Source organism: Rutilus rutilus (assembly GCF_951802725.1).
Source record: "Rutilus rutilus genome assembly, chromosome: 18".
Taxonomy (NCBI): Eukaryota; Metazoa; Chordata; class Actinopteri; order Cypriniformes; family Leuciscidae; genus Rutilus; species Rutilus rutilus.
In genome coordinates this window covers 26,153,558-26,174,290 of record NC_140231.1, presented here as the reverse complement: position 1 = coordinate 26,174,290, position 20,733 = coordinate 26,153,558, and the positions used below count along the sequence as shown (strand labels likewise).

The 20,733-nt window shown below is 38.0% G+C and overlaps 1 protein-coding gene across 22 annotated transcripts in view; it reads right to left on the bottom strand.

Moving 5' to 3' along the window:
• The window catches only part of cast (calpastatin), a 52,161-nt gene extending 33,048 nt beyond the window's left edge, over window positions 1-19,113 (bottom strand). For 5 of the 22 annotated variants that reach the window (XM_084386302.1, XM_084386314.1, XM_084386321.1 and 2 more), the window contains exons 1-2: window positions 19,005-19,085; window positions 1,736-1,792 (exon numbers count right to left, since the gene is read on the bottom strand). In XM_084386302.1, the coding sequence (XP_084242428.1) occupies window positions 1,736-1,792; window positions 19,005-19,070 (123 nt within the window). In that variant the 5' untranslated portion in view covers window positions 19,071-19,085. Of the gene's footprint in view, window positions 1-1,735; window positions 1,793-2,422; window positions 2,772-6,150; window positions 6,313-19,004 lie in introns of those variants that run through there. The other 17 variants (XM_084386301.1, XM_084386323.1, XM_084386346.1 and 14 more) reach the window with 11 other exon arrangements.
• Between the last annotated feature and the right edge of the window lie 1,620 nt (window positions 19,114-20,733).

The window sequence follows — 20,733 nt, the reverse complement described above, 5'->3', positions numbered from 1 at the left end:
ATTGAACATTTTTTTTAAATAAATGCTGCCTTGGTGAGCAGAAAACTTTTGAATGGTAGAAAAAAAAAAAAAAAAAAGAAACTAAAGCAACGACGTCCACACTTGAATAACTCAATACATAAAGGAAAAAGTGGAGTCTCAACCTTTCGCAGAGGAACATCCTGCATTTGTGCACAAACGTGCACACACACACAAACACACGATTTTTGTAAAACAAAAGGTTCGACACACCCACATACCTTCCTGTAACATTCAGAAGCACTTAGGCTCAAGCTTTGTGAGATTGTGAACATTAACTGACATTAACACCTGAAGGCAGAAGACGACTAATTATCATTAATGGTTTAAGCTGTCTCTGAAATCTCTGAACCACAGACATGTTTATGCATGAGATTATCTAGCATCCATAATGTCAGACACTTTGCAGACACACCTGAGCATTTCTTCTGCGGACTAACTGAGCGAGTTAAACCAGCTGTGTTATCTTGAGAAAACTCAGTGATACATGTTTAAGCTTTTTTTTATTTATCCTCCTAAAATCTCCCTGTAATCATAATATACTAGCTTACATTATGCCTTATGAGTTTAGTGGGCCCTGGCGTTGCCATTCCGGTGCCCGGTGTGTGTCACTGTAACTGGAGCTCCTGATGAGTTTTAGGATATATATATAGTAACAAAATGTCCCTGTGAACATTTCACGACACTGTCACTGGACTCTGACACATTGCAGCCCAGCAAACAAGCAAACAAGTGCATTCTAGCTATACAAAATCAATATATTTAATGCACTGCACATTCATAAATGCATTCCACTGTTGTTTCTGTGGGTTCGGCTCTCTGAAGTAGATGGGAGTAATGTGTCATAAAGGAATGCTGTTGTACATTTACTGGGCTGGATGTGCAAACATGGCAGAGCTGGGTTATAAAACATTCATGGCTTTGGAGAATTACAGTTTATATCTGTGACACACAAGCCTGATTGGGAGCAATAACTCAGCTAGACTGCAAGGCTTTGACTCGCAAGGACTATTACAGTCCACAAGAGGGTGTCAATGCTCCACTAGAAGCCAAAGCATGAAAAGTATATACTTGATCAATGAACTATGCCAGTTTCTTAAATGTATAATTCACCCAAAAATGAACAGTCTGTCATTAATTACTCACCCTCATGTCGTTCCAAACACTAAAGACTTTCATTAATCTTCAGAGCACAAAAAAAAAAAACGTTTTGATGAAATCTGAGCGCTTTCTGCACCATCCACACACAGCTACGCAACTACCACTTTAACGCTTCAAAAAGTCATAATGGAAAATCCATATGAATTGTGCAGTTTAGTGCACATTTTCTGGAGAGACTCAATCACTTTATACACTTTTTGGGTGAATTATCCCTTTAAGTACAAAAATTGCGTTAGTATAGCAATTTAAATTGGAATGAATTTCCATGACTTTTCCAGCCATTCATTGTTACTGGATACAGATACAAAGCCAATGAAATATTATACAATGAGAATACCTATTAAACTAATTTTACTGTAGAAATTAACTTGACTTTCTTGATTTTGCTAATTTGCATCACTTTCATTGCCTCGAAAACAGACTTCTAAAAAATCTGATATTTCCAGGTTTTCCATGCCCGTGGGAACCCTGTAGCATATTTGATATTAGCATATTCTAATGTGAATTATAATTTCAAAACAACACATTAAACGTAAAACCGTAAATGATGGCTTACCTGGAATCTTGAGGTCTGAGGAACACAGGCTTGTGTTTGCAAGGAAGTGTCACCTTTCTAGAAAGAAATGAAGACAGACAGAAAGAAAAGTGATTTAGCGCCCTGCCAAAAATTACAATAACCTAAGGGTTTAACATGTCACTACACCCAAAATGATGAATAAACAACCCTACTGAGAAATATAACCCTTCAGAACAGTCAGAAGCATCAACTGCATGAGAAAATATTTTTGGCACACTAGATTTTTTCCATTTCTGTAATTTCTCCTTGAAATTTACATTATATTTAAATACTTATGCTACATTATAACATAAATTACAGTTATAGTTACTTACAGTTAGGTTTATTTTTTCACTGTACGCCATGGCATTCTTTGAGGAACTTTTTACAATTGCAATGCGACTCAACTCCATAACAGGAAACTTTATAATCCATGCAAACACTTTAAAATCGAATTACAGAGGGCTATATCAGACAACGCCCTACTTCTTATAGTAACACATTGTTTTGTTTTTTTGTGTGTTTTTTTTGTAAGTGAGCCTGTGTGTACAAGTACAACGGTCAACCTAATCCTGATGTGTTTACATTTGTCAGCTCTTTTGTCAAACTCCTTTGACTACCCGAGTTGTTTTATATTGGTTTATAAAGTTTTCTTTGCAGTTCAAAGCATGACGCGGATCTACTTACGATGCTCGCCCAATACGCAGCGTACGCCATGGCTCAATTCGCGTCGCTTTAAATGTTAAAAAAGGTCTCCCAATGTCTTCCTCGAGTAACGTCCGCCAGCCTCTTTCATTCAAGTGAGGTGTGCTGCAGTCTCGCTCTCAGATAAAAGCCACTCCCGTGAATGTCTGTGCTGGGTACCAGAACACCACTGATAATTACAGCAAATAATGATCGGGGCGGTTTTTCTTGGTTTCTAGATGTGGCGTAATCTTTTGCATTTCATTTTGCTAAGCTTAATTTGCATTGCGCATTCAAAAATTACAGATAGTCAAAGAACACAAGCATTCTTTTCTATTGCGCAACTCCGGTTACAGACACTTTAATTGCGAGTCTTAAAGTCCCCATGAAATCAAAATTGAAAGTTTTTGGCTTTCAGTATGAATATGTTAGCCTTGCTGTTATCTATAAGCTAGTGTGCTCCAATTTGCATTTAGAAGATATAAGCATCTAAAACTTCATAGTCTCCGCCAATATGGATCAATGATTTTGATGACATCACTCTGCACTCTTCTCATCAGATTTTCTGTCCAATCAAATGCTCTCTAGAATCTAAAGCGCCCTTACATTAAAAATAGCTGTGGCTGAAATCGGTCACTTGTTCAACATTAAAGGGTTAGTTCACCCAAAAATGAAAATGATGTCATTAATGACTCACCCTCATGTTGTTCCAAGCCCGTAAGACCACCGTTCATCTTCAGAACACAGTTTAAGATATTTTAGATTTAGTCCGAGAGCTTTCTGTCCCTCCATTGAAAATGTATACGGTATACTGTCCATGTCCAGAAAGGTAATAAAGACATCATCAAAGTAGTCCATGTGACATCAGTGGGCTAGTTAGAATTTTTTGAAGCATCGAAAATACATTTTGGTCCAAAAATAACAAAAACTACGACTTTATTCAGCATTGTATTCTCTTCCGGGTCTGTTGTCAATCCGCGTTCACGACTCAGCAGTGACGCTGCTGACGTAAGACGCTGCTGACGTGTTATCTGGTGCGCCCGAGCTTCGTTTACAGTCTGAGGGAGACGCACGCTGTATTCAAGCTATTCTACATTGTTTGTATTTTGGTATTGCTATATTTTTTTAAATGGTGCGTAAGTGTGCATGTCAGCAGCGTCACTGCGGAGTCGTGAACGCGGATTGACAACAGACCCGGAAGAGAATACAATGCTGAATAAAGTCGTAGTTTTTGTTATTTTTGGACCAAAATGTATTTTCGATGCTTCAAAAAATTCTTACTAACCCACTGATGTCACATGGACTACTTTGATGATGTCTTTATTACCTTTCTGGACATGGACAGTATACCGTACATACATTTTCAATGGAGGGACAGAAAGCTCTCGGACTAAATCTAAAATATCTTAAACTGTGTTCCGAAGATGAACGGAGGTCTTACGGGCTTGGAACGACATGAGGGTGAGTCATTAATGACATCATTTTCATTTTTGGGTGAACTAACCCTTTTACTATTTTCTACATGGTGAATGGCACATAGTGCACTATATAGGGGATAGGGAACGATTCAGACAGTGTAAATATGCTTTCCATTGGGGCGAATGAAGTCTGGTTTCACATTAGTGTCACGCGAAACGCAGCAGCGCGCACACAGTCTGCTCCGGTCCAGCTACACGATAGAGCATATGCGAGTCGACGCAGACCAGAAAACATATCAGGCTCATTTGAATTCTGCACAGAATACTATTATTTTAAAGCGATATGGAAGAGATTAGAAGGAGAAACGGTTAGGAGGAAACTGCGGCTTTACCGACTTCAATGGCTCTGGCCGAGCTGTGATATAAACTAAACTATTGGCTATTTAAAAAAGGGGAGGAACTGTTTGATATTTCCCGCCCTGTCTTCCTGTTACAGTGGAAATTATGTCAACAGATTGAATAATGCTGCTCATTTCAAGGCACTTCAGTGGGCATTTAAAGGGATACTCCACTTTTTTGGGAAATAGGCTCATTTTACAACTCCCCCAGAGTTAAACAGTTGAGTTTTACCGTTTTCGAATCCATTCAGCCGAACTCTGGGTCTGGCGGTACCACTTTTAGCATAGCTTAGCATAGATCATTGAATCAGACATGACCATTAGCATCTCTCTCAAAAAAATGACCAAAGAGTTTCGATATTTTTCCTATTTAAAACTTGACTCTTCTGTAGTTACATCGTGTAGCCTACTAAGACCGACGGAAAATGAAAGGTTGCGATTTTCTAGGCTGATATGGCTAGGAACTATACTCTAATTCCTGCGTAATAATCAAGAAACTTTGCTGCCGTACCATGAGTCCAGCAGGCGTAATGATATGACGCAGTCAGGACTGCGAACCACTCTTGGTTAATTTCAAATCGGAAATGTTTAATAATTTACTATGGAGCCCCGCACATAACATGCGGTTCGGTGATGTGTTTAGATTCACACTAAAAAGAACCTGATCATAAGAGTCATTAATTTGAGAATCGGAGCGTACAATGATCTCATACTTCCGAAATTGCATAAGTTCCTTCCCTACTATATAATAGGTGAAAAACCAAAAGAAGTATACACAAAATACACTGCACTATACTATCCCATGAGGCCACGGGAGATGATTTGTGAATGGCCATGAAGCGATGCAACTGACACTGGTAGGTCACATAATGACAACATGGCGAAATTTAACATTAGTTCGTCCAGATTAGCCTACAGCGTACTTTTTAGCGGTCGTTAAGTAACTTGACGTTACTTATTCAAAATAAGTACCTACTCAAAAGAGTAGGCCTAACGTTATATGATTTCGGACGCAACCTGACTCGTTGTCTTGCTGGCCTTATCATGGCGCACACGAAGGTAACGTTACCTCACGAAACTGATTTCGGACAGGCTTTTGAGTCAGGATAAGAATGCTCTACAGCAAAAATGTAATGACTACAATAGTAACTTCTCGCTAGAGATTAAATCAAACGTGGAAAAAGTTGGTCAAAAACGTACATTTTTACACACAAACTGACCACCAAACGCAACTTTCATCTTTTTTTTTCTTTTTCTTTTAGCTCAACGAATGGAAAGCACAGGATAGTGGAATATTAAAGGCAGCGAACCGAGCAAAGGATACATCTGCTGCTTTAAAAAAAAAATCGATCAAAATGTATCTCCTCCGGAGGCAGCAGCCTATGTTTTGGTTCACTGAAAGAATCGGCTCATAAGAATCATTCGTTCGGAGTCAGATTACACTGGTTACGCTGAATTAATTGATTCACTAAAGAGAACCGGCTCCTTAAGAGTAAATCGTTCGTCATCCGTTCTGGAAACGGTCTGCGCAGCTCTATTTATTTTTAACGCTGTAGAAAAGTGTAAACAGAATAGCAGAGCAGCATAATCAATGTAAACTTTAGTTCGGTTGTTTGTGAATGCACGCTCGAGAACGATTAATAAACCTAAAATCATTTTTAAAACAAAGTTTAAAGGGAAATCGGTTAAGAAGAAGAGCAGTTCCCAAACCTAAACCATTCCCTTTAACTTCAGGTCAAAAAAAATTATTAATATGTATTTAATATGGCTAAATCAATCTGATTAAATATTAGATTAGGCTACACCAAGAAAGGTACGTTTTAAGAAATAACCCAATGCACAATTTACATTTTAACTTTCTACAAAGTGTTACAGAACACAAGGCAGTGTAAATTGTCTGGGGGAAAAAACATACCTTGTCATTTTTCTTACGACCATGAGTTCTCTTTCTGCGCGGCATGTCTAAGGAATAAGATCACTGACTTTAAAAGCACAACACAGTTTTGTTTTCAACAGAGGTGTACTTGTGGCACAGTGTTTGCTCCTCCTGTGGACTGTTAACGTAGTAATCCGTGCCAGAGGCTTAAAGGAGGAATGAGTTAAATAAATCAGAGTGTTTGTGCAACTTTCAGAGTGTCAGTATGAATTTGCTTTTGTTTTGAGGCTATATTGTGTGGCTTTTGTGTGCATGACTGCTTTTTCTTCAAACAGTATCTGACTTTATTGGAACTATCGACTTATTTTAGATGTTTTTACTATTATTATTTATTTATTTTAATGTACTGCGTATGTTCTATGTTTTGCTGAGGCAAACAGTGCCACGCCCCCTCAAACGCTTCTTCTCTCTCTTGTCCTTCCTTTCTTAAAGGGGACCTATTATGCAAAATTCACTTTAGGTGTTTAAAAACAGATATGTGTCCACAGTGCGTGTAAACAACCAGCCTATAATGGTAGAAATCCACCCACTCCTTCTTTTATAATCCCCAAATCATAAACAGTCTTCAAACTAGAGGTTCCAGAAGCCTCCCCATGACTGGTAATGATATGCTCTATGCATTGACGTCACCTTCCCGCCGGAGCCACGCCCCCTCAGCGAGACTGAGTGGCAAAAGAGCTGCTGCGTGACTGGATTTAATAGGGGAAACTGCGAAAACGCGAGTAAAACAAACGATTATCAGTAAAGGTTGGACTTGATGTTCCTTACATACCAAAGATCCAGTGATACAAGGATATCGACATGCTGCCAGGAATCGTGTTTCCTGACATTTATATGTGCCTGATTTCGATGCTGGGGAAATAGGCTACATAAAGCAAATTTGCCTGTGAACGCTTTATATAAATACAAGGTAGGTAAATATAAAGGTACTATACGGTTATCCGGACCACATGTGATGACCTACCCCAACCCCGCCCCTAAACCTACCCGTCACTGGGGTTACGACCAACCAAGAGCGGATGTGGTCACGTGTGGTCAGGTGTGGTCCGGATAACCGTATAGTACCAATATAAATATAGGTAGGTCTAAATCTGGGTGATCACTTATATCAATGTTATATATAGCCTATCATCATATCGTCCAGCCTTAAAACTTGTATAGTTTTTGTTTGTGTTTATTTAAAAACATCCTATTATGCAGAATATAAGATGGTAAATATTTAACTGATGAATTGTCAAAACAATAACAATGCAATATATAGGGTATGATTCCCCCCCCCCCCCCCCCAAATTCAGCATATTGACAAAAAAAGATTACTGCATTGCAAATCCACATTTCGCTGCCTGGATTCCAGGGGTTTCTGTGAATTGCAGGGATCCATTTGCTTCTCTTTTCTGTAGCTTTCGGCAGTCTTTAAAAATACACCTCAGATTTCTTGTCAAATCTATATGTTGTCCATCTCAAAGCTCTTTCCCATTTTAGGTGTGTTTTGTGTGTTTTTCGTGGAATTCACTCTGAAAATCAATGCTGCCACTCAGTGGGCATAACCGCAGTCAATACGGCCGACTGTGACGTCACGTGCATACCCTCTATGAGCATAGATACCTCCCTGAGTGAACCACAGCAAATTTGTAGCTGTATCTCACAGCTGGAGATGTACAGTGTCTGAGCCACAAATAAAACATTACAAATGTTCTGCTATTGGATGTACCAATGAACATAAGAGTCTCCATAGACTCCCTGCACTGATCCACCGAGAACACTGGGTTGAATTTCATTTCTGAGAGAAATGTGCCAAAGAAAGTTGCTAAAGTGTTATAGGCCTATATTTCCACAAATCTTTTTACACCTGCTGCTTTACAAACGAGGGTCAGTTCAACGCTGGATTTGCACAAAAGCTGTTTCTGAAAGATTTTTAGATTAACAGGTAGTCGATGAGTTGAATCAACTCCACAACAACTAGCCTACATATATTTATCCGCTAACCATTCAGAAACATCCAGATGCATTCTAAAAGTTGTAACCTCTTCATCACTGTCCGACTCCGGTTTGAACATGTAAGGCTGAACACCACTTCTTAAAATTTCTGACATTTTGCCTGCATGTTTTACAGCAGGAGCTGTAAAGGCCCCGCCCCCTTCTGGAAAGCAGCAGCTCATTTGCATTTAAAAGGACACACACAAAAACGACATGTTTTTTGACAAGCTATAATAAATTATATGAGGTATTTTGAGCTGAAACTTCACAGACACATTCTGGGGACACCAGAGAATTATATTACATTTTGTGAAAAGGGGCATAATAGATCCCTTTGAAGGTATAGTTCATCCCACCGTCATCATTTACTCACCCTCAAAAACAATGAGACATTTTTGTCTTTCATGGAATGCAAAGGAGAAATTCTGAAGAACTGCACTCCATGCAAGTAAAATGAATGTGAGCTAAAAACATTTTCTCTATATTCTGATATGAAATAGGCTAATAGCTTTATGTGAGGAACACGGCCCTATATCAAAAGTTTTTGGAATGAAATGTTTTCTCTGTTTGTCTTTCTTCCTGGTTATTGCTTTTCTTAGACACACACAAGAAAAAAGAGAAACCCAGCCACTATCCCCTCCTGTGTGAAAGAGGCTCTGTGTTTCTCACCAGAAAAACAACAGATATTGCAGGAAATGCTCTTGAAAGATCTCCTGCCAGCATTCTTGAGCAGCACCATTTGATGTCGAACACGCCTTATATCTTGCTCGGAGCTGAAAGAAAGCTGCTGGTGACTCACACAGGTGTTTTTCTCTTGTTTTCACTTAAAATAGTTTCCCTGCTTCAGTTCAGTACCTGTGACAAAATGACTGATCTATGCTACAATTTAATCTTCTTTGCCTTTAAGCTTAAGCCCAAAGTGACAGCAATAGATTGTTACTCAAAGCTATCTATCAGTAAACGGCGTGGTGAGGCATATTAAGATCAACAAAGTTTCTGGTACTGCATGACTCGTCATGTCGTGTTCTTTCGCAAGACAGTTTTGTTCATAAACCGCTAGACCACCGAAAGTTACATAGTGTACCTTTTAATTATGATTTGAATGAAAAAAATGTTATTAACTCTTTGTTTATGGTAATTCATTGGCTTAAACAAATTATCATTAGGCTAATAAATAACGTTCTTTATGCAGTTCAGTTCACATGCAGGCTACAGCTGTAGGCCTATTTGGGTTCAATACTACCCTCTGTTGGCGCAGATCATTTTTTAACTGACCCTTATAAAAATGACAGTGGTTATGGTTGATGTACTACAAAATCATAACCATTTAAAATGGAAAGTCCTTCAGGAAGTGAAATAAGATTTCAGAATTTTTCTAATTAGTTATATATTAGTTAATTAGTTAATACAGTTAATTTTGTTTGTTTGACCGGACTGTGATTACCAAAAAAATTCTTAACGGTAATATAATAACTAGCTAATATAAAAAATTAATTATATATATATATATATATATATATATATATATATATATATATATATGTGTGTGTATATATATATATATATATTTACACTGCTCAAAAAAATTAAGGGAACACTTAAACAACACAATGTAACTCCAAGTCAATCACACTTCTGTGAAATTAAACTGTCCACTTAGGAAGCAACACTGATTGACAATCAATTTCACATGCTGTTGTGCGAATGGAATAGACGACCGGTGGAAATTATAGGCAATTAGCAAGACACCCCCAATAAAGGAGTGGTTCTGCAGGTGGTGACCACAGACCACTTCTCAGTTCCTATGCTTTCTGGCTGATGTTTTGGTCACTTTTGAATGCTGGCGGTGCTTTCACTCTAGTGGTAGCATGAGACGGAGTCTACAACCCACACAAGTGGCTCAGGTAGTGCAGCTCATCCAGGATGGCACATCAATGCGAGCTGTGGCAAGAAGGTTTGCTGTGTCTGTCAGCATAGTGTCCAGAGCATGGAGGCGCTACCAGGAGACAGGCCAGTACATCAGGAGACGTGGAGGAGGCCGTAGGAGGGCAACAACCCAGCAGCAGGACCGCTACCTCCGCCTTTTTGCAAGGAGGAGCAGGAGGAACACTGCCAGAGCCCTGCAAAATGACCTCCAGTAGGCCACAAATGTGCATGTGTCTGCTCAAACGGTCAGAAACAGACTCCATGAGGGTGGTATGAGGGCCCGACGTCCACAGGTGGGGGTTGTGCTTACAGCCCAACACCGTGCAGGACGTTTGGCATTTGCCAGAGAACACCAAGATTGGCAAATTCGCCACTGGCATCCTGTGCTCTTCACAGATGAAAGCAGGCAGCAGAACGTTGTCCATGGCGTCTCCAGACTCTGTCACGTCTGTCACATGTGCTCAGTGTGAACCTGCTTTCATCTGTGAAGAGCACAGGGCGCCAGTGGCGAATTTGCCAATCTTGGTGTTCTCTGGCAAATGCCAAACGTCCTGCACGGTGTTGGGCTGTAAGCACAACCCCCACCTGTGGACGTCGGGCCCTCATACCACCCTCATGGAGTCTGTTTCTGACCGTTTGAGCAGACACATGCACATTTGTGGCCTACTGAAGGTCATTTTGCAGGGCTCTGGCAGTGTTCCTCCTGCTCCTCCTTGCAAAAAGGCGGAGGTAGCGGTCCTGCTGCTGGGTTGTTGCCCTCCTACGGCTTCCTCCACGTCTCCTGATGTACTGGCCTGTCTCCTGGTAGCGCCTCCATGCTCTGGACACTATCCTGACAGACACAGCAAACCTTCTTGCCACAGCTCGCATTGATGTGCCATCCTGGATGAGCTGCACTACCTGAGCCACTTGTGTGGGTTGTAGACTCCATCTCATGCTACCACTAGAGTGAAAGCACCGCCAGCATTCAAAAGTGACCAAAACATCAGCCAGAAAGCATAGGAACTGAGAAGTGGTCTGTGGTCACCACCTGCAGAACCACTCCTTTATTGGGGGTGTCTTGCTAATTGCCTATAATTTCCACCGGTCGTCTATTCCATTCGCACAACAGCATGTGAAATTGATTGTCAATCAGTGTTGCTTCCTAAGTGGACAGTTTGATTTCACAGAAGTGTGATTGACTTGGAGTTACATTGTGTTGTTTAAGTGTTCCCTTAATTTTTTTGAGCAGTGTATTTATATATATAATTAATGTTAACGTCCCCCTATAGTCAATCATTTTATCCTTTAAAACTCATCTGGGATCACCAAATTACATTTTACGTTTTTTTCCTTGAAAAAATGTCTTCATGCCTTAAAATAGCTTGAATGTAACTCTACACCCTTGCCTCATTTAGTATACACGGTTCTATGAATATGCAAATTAGCCCCGCCTCCACTCACTCACACCAGCTCAGAGATCCACTCGTTGATGATCACACGTTGATTGACATGTGATTGGTTACAAGGTAGTTTGTGACATCAGAAACACCAGCGATTTCAAACCACGATTTTAAGACTATCTTTGGTTCACTGCAGTTTTAAAGGGCTGGTATAATGCCCCTTTTTGCAAGATATAAAATAAAATAAGAATGTGTATGTGAAGTTTTAGCTCAAAATATCCCATAGATATTTTTATATAGCGTGTTAAAATTGTCCCTTTTTGAGGGTGAGCAAAACCGCGTTGTTTTGTGTGTGTCCCTTTAAATGGAAATGAGCTGCTGCTCCCGGCACAGGGGGCGGAGCTTCAAGAGCTTGTGTGTTAGCAAATCCTATTACCTCTTCTCAACATGGACTCATGCCCTTGCGTATTCCTGGAGGCAGGGTTTATGTAAATTCTAGGGTCAGTGATGTCACTAACCCGATAGGATATTTGTGTAGTCCCTTCCAGCTGTTTGTTGTAGTCCTTAAAAAAAGATTTTTTTAAAAGCAAAAATCTCCCTTTGCTTTGAATTTCGAGCATCGTAACATTACACATTAACTAAAGTTAAAAAAGTGAAATCATAATCAACCACCCCTTTAAGGAGAAAATACTCAGCAATGGTGTTGACTTATGAATTTGCACATGGTTTGTCTTAAAGCATATTAAAAACACCATATAGACATTTAAATGTTTACCACATGGGGACTTTAGGCCACATAATGAACAACAGTTGCCATGAAAATCCAGCAGGTGGCGTGCTTTTTTTACTTCTCAGAGAGTTTTCTACCTTGCAAACTGATGTCATAAAATATATACTACCACTGACATTTACTATTTATAGTGATCAGATCGTTAATTTAATACAAAATCCCCAATAATAATTATAAAATTCAAATAAATAAATAACCAAATGATAAATACTTCAAAATATATATTCAAAAATATATTATAAATATATTATGCATGATTTACACATACACAATTTGTATGGACTGTATTTATATAACAAAATAGTACAATAATTGCGTACAAAAGTATTGTTTACTGGATAAATCATTTCTTTAAAGAGGCCATCTGTCTAATGATTTAAGATTGTGTGCATGAGGCAGGTTGTGTCATGATCAATTATTCTGTCCACTTCTGCCACCTTTTTATTTACATCATCATCCTCTATCGGTTTTCATTTCCCAGCAGTCTATAAAGTAATCAGTAATGGCAGCAGCCAGGAAGGCAGTGTGACTCATTCTACTCTGAACACCCTGAAGTAGAGAAGTGAAGCACATCCACACTCAGATCTGCTATACAGCAAGTGTCCAGAGTGGAGCCATCATGTTTGCAGGAACCTTAAAACGCTAGATAATTACAGGCACCCTGTGACAGTGATAACATTCAACCACACAAAGGCACTAGCGGCCTAACCGCCGTCCGTTTGGATGAGTGTGTGTCTTTATCTGTGTGTGGTTAAAGGTCCTCCACCTCAGATAAGACAGAAGGGACACAATCATTTAAATGGGGCCGCTGGCTCGTCTCTCTTTAAATCGTTCCTTCTCAAGGCACCACTGTAGTATCTATTGACCTCTAGTTCATGAAATCAGCTGTTTGTTTTGTGTCCATGCTAGTGGCTGGGAGTATTGATTTACTAAAGCCAATTAGATGAACAAGTCTTTCATTCTGCAGAATCCTATAGCAGCTTGTCTTTACCAATAACATTTACGTGACTTACATGTACTTAAATGTCTTCACAATCACAACCAGGAAAATGCTGTTTCATTTATTTAAATGACAAGGAACGTTGAGCTATTTTATTATTTGCAATCTGTAATTTACATATCAAATTGACTGACAAATTTGAAGTGTTGTTATTGTTAAAACTAAAAATAATTTTTGTTTGAATATATTTGTAAAAAAAAAAAAAAAAAAAATCTAATAAAAATCTTATATATATATATATATATGAAAGCAACTTTATGAACAACCAAAACAAACTTTAGAAATGCTGCCTTGAAATTTCTAAAATGACAAAACTAAAACTGAAATAAAAATAAAAATAAAATAAAATCATATCATACATAAAGTTACAAAAAAAAAAACCTAATTAAAAATCTTAGTCAATGCTAAATAAATAAAGCTAAAATCCTAGGGTATTTCTCCTGGCATTTTAAGGCAATTACCATGAAGTGTAATGGACATTAAATAATTAATGTCGTGTTTTAGGGGGGTGTATTTAATGCCCACTGGATGTGGCAATAGTCGTCAGGAAGAGTACAAATGATTTAGACTCGTCATTGTGGTGTAAGTGAGTCTTTGTAGTTTTATAGGCATTACAGGAAAAACATTCGCTCATTGTTAAAATCTGCTTGTCATTCTCCAATATTAAAATCGAGAGACCAAATGGTCTTTTCATTCCTGAAAGAATCACAGGTTACAAAGGTTAAAAGTCAAACTAAAGGTCTCCCAAGTTATCATAAAATATTTGATTGACTTTTCAGGTAAAACACAGCAAAACTGTCAAAGTTTCTGTTACAAAAAAATGTGTTTGTACTATAATTTTGCAAAATAGGTTAGTGGAGAGTATATGTAAACATTTTCCCTACTTTTACTCTGTCATGCTCATGGGAAGAGTGTCACTTTCCACTCTCCTTGTTTTGAAAGGTCATGGATGACGTTCTCGGCTGCAGGAGCAATTAGCCTTTAGGTTAACAGACTCGTGTGATGGTTTGAGATATAGAAATATCTCAGATGTTCAGGTGACCTTCTGTCAGCACAGCAGATAAGAAGAGCCCTCACAAAAACTGGAAAAACTAGTCTAGAGCACCATTTCTTTCTGAGAGGAAATGAGATGCTGCCATTTTTTTCTTTAGCAATGCTTGTTTTGACGGTGGCAACATGCCTTTTCCAGCATAATGAGCACCACATTGTTTTAGACGGCCTGTCAGTTAAACAATTCAGTGTCAAAATAAGCAGCTCAATTCTTAAAACAGCAACATTTAGTGCACAGCTCATCCTGCAGTGATAGCAATGTCTTTGTAACAATGCTAGCAACTGCATGTTCTGGAAATGTGGCAGCTACTTATATACAATGTAAAAATGTAAATAAAAACATAAAATATAGATTTTATTTAATTTTAGTTACATTTTTTTAAGTTTTAAAGTCATCATGAAATCAAATAATTTTTATGGAATATTGCCGCATTATTATAAATGATTTATCTGTGATTTATTATTATTATTATTTTTTATTAAGGTACCCTCGTAATGTTTAATCAAAATATCTTCCCCTCCCTCTTGCAGCGACATTTCTTTTCTGATGAGGGACATGATGATGATGATGCAGGACAACCTGTCACTCACATGACATCACAGCAATAGCAAGCCACACCCATCCAATCAATTTGGACAAAAGTCCCGCCCTACATTTTTATCTCATTCGAGAAGCTGTTTCACTTGGAAATATGTCACAAATGGGAAGAATGTAATGTGCATATAAAGTATTATTTAAATAATAATAAAAGAATAAAAATAAAATAAATGTATACAATTTTGTAAAAAGAAATGGTCAACAGCCAGAAAGCCGTAAAATATTTTGTGCCAAATATTGAAGGAATCGATAGATTAAAAAAAATGACTTTGGTGCACAAGCTCATAAACATATCAAAGTTCAACACTGAGAGGAGGACGTTTTGTTTTACGACACTGATGTAAAAAAAAATTGGTTTTGCATTTGGCCTTTCTATGTGTGAGCTCCTTTCCTCGCTCTAAAAATTAATTCAGGGGACCTGTTACCACTATTATTCATTGATTTAATTCAACCTTTTATATTGCAAACATTATTTTGAGTTTTGTTGACGTAGCAATGGTGATCATTGCATTAACTTAATATTGTGTGTAATTTAAACTCAAATTTCTGCATTAATTGTTTTTTGTAAAAATGTAAGGTTTAGTAACTTAATTTTTCTTGATAACTTCGGAAATTGGGCAGTAGATTTCTAGTTCCCAGCATGCTTTGCATAAGGAGAATAAATGTTGAAATTAAGTGTTATTTTGTTTGTTTTTAGGGAAGGGAACGACCTGTTAGTGTTTAATACTGCTATGTTTGACTTTTAAAAGAGTTTCTGTAATGTTAAAGTTTTGGTTACCGTTGTGCTAAAGAGTAGATGACATAAAGGTAATCACTACATTGACTCTTTCAGCATTGACTGTGCTAATGCCAGTGACATAATATTTACATGTTCGTTAAATCCACACGATAACTAAGTCACATTTAGCATGTGCTATGATATGCGTATTTTAACTAAAATAGATCAAATTAATTGTTTCCAGGGCTACAACTCAAATAGTTGGAGTGAGTTAATTTTTTATTTTAATTTTTTTTGAGTAGTCAACTTAAAAATTTGTGTTCATGCTTCAAATTAAGTTCCTTTAACCCTTAAACACATACCTCCGGCCTTTAGTGACCCGGGATGTCATTCACTACCCTCCTTCTCATAATTAATTTTAAGTTAGACATCAATCCTCTTAGTATTCCTCAATCAATTCATTATAAACAATATATAAAAAAAAAAAATCATTTTTAGAATTGCATTTTTTGTAAAAATTGTATAGGGTCACTAATGACCCGAGGTGTGTAACAGTGTAAGTATATTTTTTCTGCACAACAAGAATCGAATCTTTGACTAACTGCAATTCACCTTTATTCCACAAGGTGGCAATGTTTGATGCACAATGATGAAGTGACGTTTCACTTATAGTTACCGCAGGCAGAAAACAAAAGAATAGGAAGTATCATCAGCAGAACTTGAAACGGCTCAGTGATTTGCAGAGCAAGTACTGAACGCAATCAAATTTCACTGTCACTTGATGGTGGATCTGGTGAAGAATCTATCCGCGATCAAAATCTAGATTTTTTTTAAAGATGTTGAAACTGATAGTTTTGAGAATATGTCTGAGATCGTAAATATGAGCCAGATGCTGAATGTACTGAAATGAGCTCTGATGACGACAGTGATGATGAACATCTGCTCAAACCGAACCCTCCCAAGCTCCAAAAGGTAACAAAATATGATTTATTTTATTCTTCTGTAATTGTTACTCTAATATCAGAAGAGTTTTATATCATCGCGACAGGTAGAGATCCATCCGTGTTAGAAATAGATCCGTGTCGCTAAAGACCCGAATATGTAATAATGATTGACGAAACATTCATGCATTTAAGGGTTAACTCAATGTAGTTTGTTGGTTGAACACAATTTCATTAGAAGTTGTCATAACTACAAAAAATGGATGCAAACTGTTCAACACTAATTTGTCAGTTTTCTCTGGTCTTTTTAATTTTTTCTCATATTCTGTCTATGCATTCACATAAACATTGCATGTTTCTTTTAATTGGCTACTTTGGTCATTATTTGCCATAGAAACGAGCAGTTTATACTCAACCTTAGGGAGCCTTGTGAGCTGCTGCCTCTCTCTCTCTCCCTCTCTCTAGAAACTCCCAGGCTACTAAACAGAAACACAATTACCGGCGCAGGACACACCAGGCTATTACAGATATATCAACAATGGGGGATGTTGTGAAACACTGTTTTTCAGGATGTTGAATCACTGCACTTTATAGCAAAAAAACATCAGTACACTCATGTACAGACAATAAAGTGTGAAGTCCATATCGGCAAGTGACACGTTGATAATTTGTCCCAAGCTGTGGGCTTCACAGGTAAATTGTGCAGTTTTTCTCCTTCATGTTTTATGCAAAATAGATATCCAATGCTGTCATCGTGTGCGATAAACCCGGCTGCAGCTGGCCATATGATCAGATTAATTTCCTTCAATATTTGTGTCACTGATATGACACTGAGCACTGACAGCAAGATAGCGAAGAGAGATGGCGAAGAAGGAGAGAAAGGTTTCCATGACAACTACACATCCTAGACAAATGACACAGTTTGAGGACAAGAGTAGGCGATAAGAAAAGAATCTGTGCATGCATGTGAGGAGGAAGAAAAAGAAAGAGAGAGCGAAGATTAGAATACATGGTCTGAGTCAGAAAATCATTGACTGCTGGCAAGAACTGCTGTTTTATGAACCGTTTTATATGGTTAGTCATTACATCAAAGTAAAATAGTAATTATTAAAGGGATAGTTCACCCAAAAATGAAAATTCTGTCGTCATTTACTCACCCTCAATTGTATGAATTTCTTTCTTCTGTCAAATATCTGAAGATAATATCTGAACTATTCCTTTAAAAAGAAACCAAAAATTGATGCTCCTCTTGATGGAAAGAACATCACAACATTTATTTCAATCAAGAGGTGTATCAGTTTTTGGTCAAGATCTTGTATTGACAATGCACTCTGTAAAGTCTCCTCCAGCACATCCCAAAGACTTTCAATGAATTTAAGATGTGGACTCAGGGGTGCCAATTCATGTTTGAAAATGATTCTTCATGCTATTTCCATTATTTCACAATCTGAGCCTGATGAATCTTGACATTGTCATCCTGGAATATGGCCATGATTTGTCTTCCTACATGGTTGTTTAAGAAATGAAAAGCTACACACTCCATCATTTAGGGTTAGAAGAACTGTTGCCCAACATATAACATGCTAGAAACATAATAATCACTGCAATAATGATCTAATCATAGACCCATAAGCATTTGCCTATTTACTTAAAATTTTAAGTTTCATTTCCTATAGAAACAAGGACCAAAGCCACCTTTTTTTCCGCATCAAAAATACACGGCCAGTCCGTTAAAGTGTTACACATTTAAAACACAAAAAAACGCAAAAATCCTTGAAATTCTTTCGGCCAATACTTCCAAACAGCGCTCAAGTATGGCTCCAATACCTTTGGAATCTTACATGTCTTAAAACCGTATAAGATATTCCTTAGATTTCGATTTAGACAATTTCCTCATTTTTAACAGCCAGACGGTAAGATACTGTTTCTCCTTCTCCTCCTTCCTATCCTGAATCCCTCTAGCTAAAACAGCACTTGTATGAACATATAAGGATGAGTGGCTTTAAAGCTAACATCAAGTAAATTATACAAAGAAAACTTCAAGGAAAATACACAAGGACAACTTCGAGTAAATGCAGTACAGTAAACTCTATACAGGATAACTTCAAGTATAATATACTACACTGCACATAAAACAGAAATAAGCTGAGAATAATAATAATACAAATTGACAGCATGTTGAATTTGCTCTTACATTTCCCATGTAGCTTTTACTATACTTTACTGTTTTTATAGTTTGTAGTACAGTTTGTAGAACCCTATAGCTACATTTTTTGTGGTGGTTTTCGTCACTGGTTTTCCTTTCTGTGGTGATTAAGGCTTATTGACGTAAAACTTTCCAATCAAAAGATGATTACCGATAGGTCAAGCGGACTGCACAATCCATCCCTCTTTCGCGCTTTCATCAATTAATTTTACACATAATTCATCTGCAGCAGTTTAAACACTCACACACACACTGTTTACACAGCCATCATGGCCTCCATGACGTCTTCTGGTCTGATTCAGAGTGTCCATTGCTCCATCAGACCTTTCATTTCCTGTTGTTTCACCCCATCCCCCTCCGCAGATCTTGGTTTTACCCCGCTATATGCTTATTGTTCATCCACCATTTGACGTACCGCGTCTCTTAATGACAAACTCCCAGCTGTTACGGTGCAGCTTAGATGAGGTGGCAGTAATCAGACGCGAGAGATTATCTCAATTGGCTGATCTGGTTTTTCCACATTTGACGTGTTAGTGTGCATGTTTGATCAGTGAAGCCTTTTAATTACACAGTAAATTAACAGGAAAAAGGAGCGTTTCGCGTGACTGAGTACTTTCGACACTAAGAAAATCTTTTGAGTTCCCGCCAAAGTTGATGCAGTAAAGACAGATGGCGTAGTGGCCAATAGTCTTACGTGAGGTCTCTATTTTCTGTCCAACTTTCCAAACGCTTTTTTAAAGAATATAAACATGCATGTCACTCATGAACCTTTCTATACTCTTCCTCATCTATTTCCAGGTGCAAAGTCTAACGTGTTTGGTGTTTAATGCAAACAGGTGTTGCTAGGTGGACGTGGATGAGTGAAGCTGCCTCAGCAAATGGACTGTTTGCTCAATTGCGCATCTGATAGGCATACTCTGAGAACAGACCTGCTGATTTATTTTCATACAATTTCTGGCTCTTTGTTAGCATTCCCATTCATCTCAGTGACAGTTGCTTGGTTGTTGCATGACACTACAAGAACACGCACAGTCCCAAGCCTCAATAGACCAAAAGGAAAAAAAAGATGAAAATGAAACCCATTTATTGGGAGATGTTTGACAAGATGTTACAGATTTTAGAAGTATGTGTTCCATGAGAATCACAAACCCCAAACCCATAATATTAACATACTGTACAACATTCATATTTAACTATACCACACACATAATAACTGTTTATGCAAAACAAAGAGATTTTTGTTTCCACTCTCCAAACAAAGAAGTTTTATGGAATAGTATTTTGATTATAGGTAAGTTAATAGGCTAACACAAATTAAATGTTAAAGTTGCTCCATAGGCCTATTTCTAAAGCTGCTGAAAAAAAGGAATCCCTTCTTTGCCGCCATGTTGCACATCAACAGGCTCCTTCCAGCGTCACAAATCTGTGTTTTGGGCATCACCAACAACTTGAAAACACTTCTTAGTCATTCGTGCGCTCGGAACGCATAAATATTTGACTTCACTTGAGGCCGCATAAACCATGGAGCCAAGTAATGTTAAATTTACCCGGAAATGCTTTAGTAGCCTGGACTCGGGTAGGCAAACCGGTAAAAAGCTGAGGAATAAGGATTATGTTAGTGTACACCAACTCTCTGTCTGCCTTTTATAAAGTGAAACGTTCTTAATAATGGCTATTTTTAAAGTTATAAGTTAATATAAAGTCATATTTTAAAGTTGCCTTGTCCTGTTTGTTTATTTCGAATTCACAGGCAATTCTACAGAAGTCAAGGAAACTAAATACAGCTGTCACCGATATACACCTGGATAACACAATCTATTCAGAGATACTAAGAGCAAAAGTGTAGGCGGGAGCACTCTAGTGACATGCACAGCTTCATAAACTACGTACAACAAATGGACATGTGGCATAAAACAAAAGATGTTGAGATCAATAGAGACCGTTGTCTGTCTCAACATGCTCAAAGTGCACGGT